This window comes from Carlito syrichta, unplaced genomic scaffold, assembly GCF_000164805.1.
Source record: "Carlito syrichta isolate Samal-C Ts95f unplaced genomic scaffold, Tarsius_syrichta-2.0.1 Scaffold315831, whole genome shotgun sequence".
NCBI lineage: Eukaryota > Metazoa > Chordata > Mammalia > Primates > Tarsiidae > Carlito > Carlito syrichta.
In genome coordinates, this window is record NW_007259927.1 from 584,336 (window position 1) to 586,291 (window position 1,956).

The window sequence follows — 1,956 nt, forward strand, 5'->3', positions numbered from 1 at the left end:
CACTCCAGTCTGGGTGACAGAGTGAGACTCCAAAAAAAAAAAAAAAAAAAAAAAAAATAACAGACCATGTCAAGAACTTTTTTTCTTACTATTTTACGGTGGCTTATGGTTTAAAAAGAAATTACTAAATGCTTTAAGGCTAAATCTTAGTAACTTGTTGATATAAATCTGACTAAAACTAGTAAAACTGCCAGTTAACTTATCGTTGTCAGGATTGGGTAAAGGGTTAAGTTTACCATCTCTTGTTTTTGGCATCTTGAAGTAGAAACTGTTCCACACATTTTTAGTTGGGTTCTAAAGGTATATAAATATTTTCTACAAGGAAGATTTTGATACAGCTGTACTAGTATCTTAAGATCAGAAATGATTATTATACTAGGTCTATTTCATTATTTTACTAATTTTGCTGTTCTCTGTAACATATATTTTTACATTTCAAAATATTTACACTGGTTATCATTAGGTTACTGATCTTTTTCTTTCTTTCCTTATTTCTCTTTTTTCTCCCCTGTTACAAAGTCTCTTTATGTTGCTTAGACTGAACCTGAAATCCTGGGCACATGAGATCCTCCTGCCTCAGCCTCCTGATACTAGATCACCACTGCATCTGGCATTCTCGTTTTTGTTTTTCTGCAACTTAAAAAAAATTAAGTTCTATAACCGAACACTACAAATAATACAAAAATTTATGACGTAAAAAAAAAGCTTCTACTTTTTCCACTCATACTTCACAGAGCATTCGCTGTTAACAGCTTGATGAATATCTGCTACAATCTTTTCTTGTGACAGTACATATACACTCGTATACACATGTACAAAGATCTTTCTCTTATATAGATGGACTTAACACTATTTAGCTCATTCTGCTCCTTGGTTTTTTATTCAGCACCTCATCACCATGCACCTATTGGTGGATATTTAGATCATCAAAAAGCACCGCAATGACCACCCCTGGATACATTGCTCTGTACTAGTTTGAATGGGATGAGCTGTGTCTAAAGCAACATGCGTTTGTCACCTGGTAAAACACAGCCCACCTGTCCACCGTGAAATTAAGCCTCTGAATCCAAAAGACAGAAATAATCCCTTTGGTTCCTTACCTCTAAGTGAAGTCCATTTCCAAAGTGGAAGCAGATCTATAAAATACAATTATTTAATTGATACTTAATACAATTTGTCACTCAATTCAGTTTAAAAACACTGTTAACAAATAACCTATCACCTTGAATATGATACACATTTTTAAAAAACTTGAACCACCATCATTACCCTTTGTCAAAAGGAAACAAATTTTAATTTTCCCTTTGCCTTCCCCTGGTGCCCAGGGCCAGAGGAGAAAGCTACCCTCTCCTTGATCCGAACTGCCTCCTCCAGAAAACCACTGCTATCTTGAAAGACAAACAAAATAATCGGCCTTGTGAAATCCTAGCTAACTCCCTGATCCTTTTCTCCTTACCCTATGGTTTTAATCCCATGTTCTCCAAGACCCACTTACCTTTCTTCAAGACCATTGGAATGAGATGTCCCCTGCTCCCCCACCCCCAACTCCCGCCATCCCCAACTCCAGCCACCCCCATGGATGACACACGCATGACAGCCCATGTTCTGACTTCTCGGTTCCTCCATATCCCCAGTCCCACCAACCCTTTTCTCTGGTTTTCACAGGCACAGTTATATTTTGGACTTCCTGATGACACAGGAGTGTTCTAAATATAGTTATGTGTATTCTCTAATCTGCCTAATAAACTCCCATCCTGCTTTTTGAGTTTTGCTGCATTTTCTTTACAAAAAACAAAACAACACAGATTTTCTTTCAGTCGGAGTCTCTTTCTTTCGCCCAGGCTGGAGTGCAGTGGCACCATCACAGTCCATCACAGCCTCGACTTGCTGGGCTCAGGCGATCCTTCCACCTCAGCCTTCCAAGTAGCTGGAACTACAGGCGCACGCTACCACGCC

At 38.7% G+C, this 1,956-nt stretch overlaps 1 protein-coding gene across 1 annotated transcript in view; it reads right to left on the reverse strand.

The window, feature by feature from the left end:
- The window catches only part of DSG2 (desmoglein 2), a 53,877-nt gene that overhangs the window by 31,501 nt on the left and 20,420 nt on the right, over window positions 1–1,956 (reverse strand). The window contains exon 2 of the mRNA XM_008073387.2: window positions 1,101–1,136. Coding sequence (XP_008071578.1) covers window positions 1,101–1,136 — 36 coding nt within the window. The remainder of the gene's footprint in view (window positions 1–1,100; window positions 1,137–1,956) is intronic.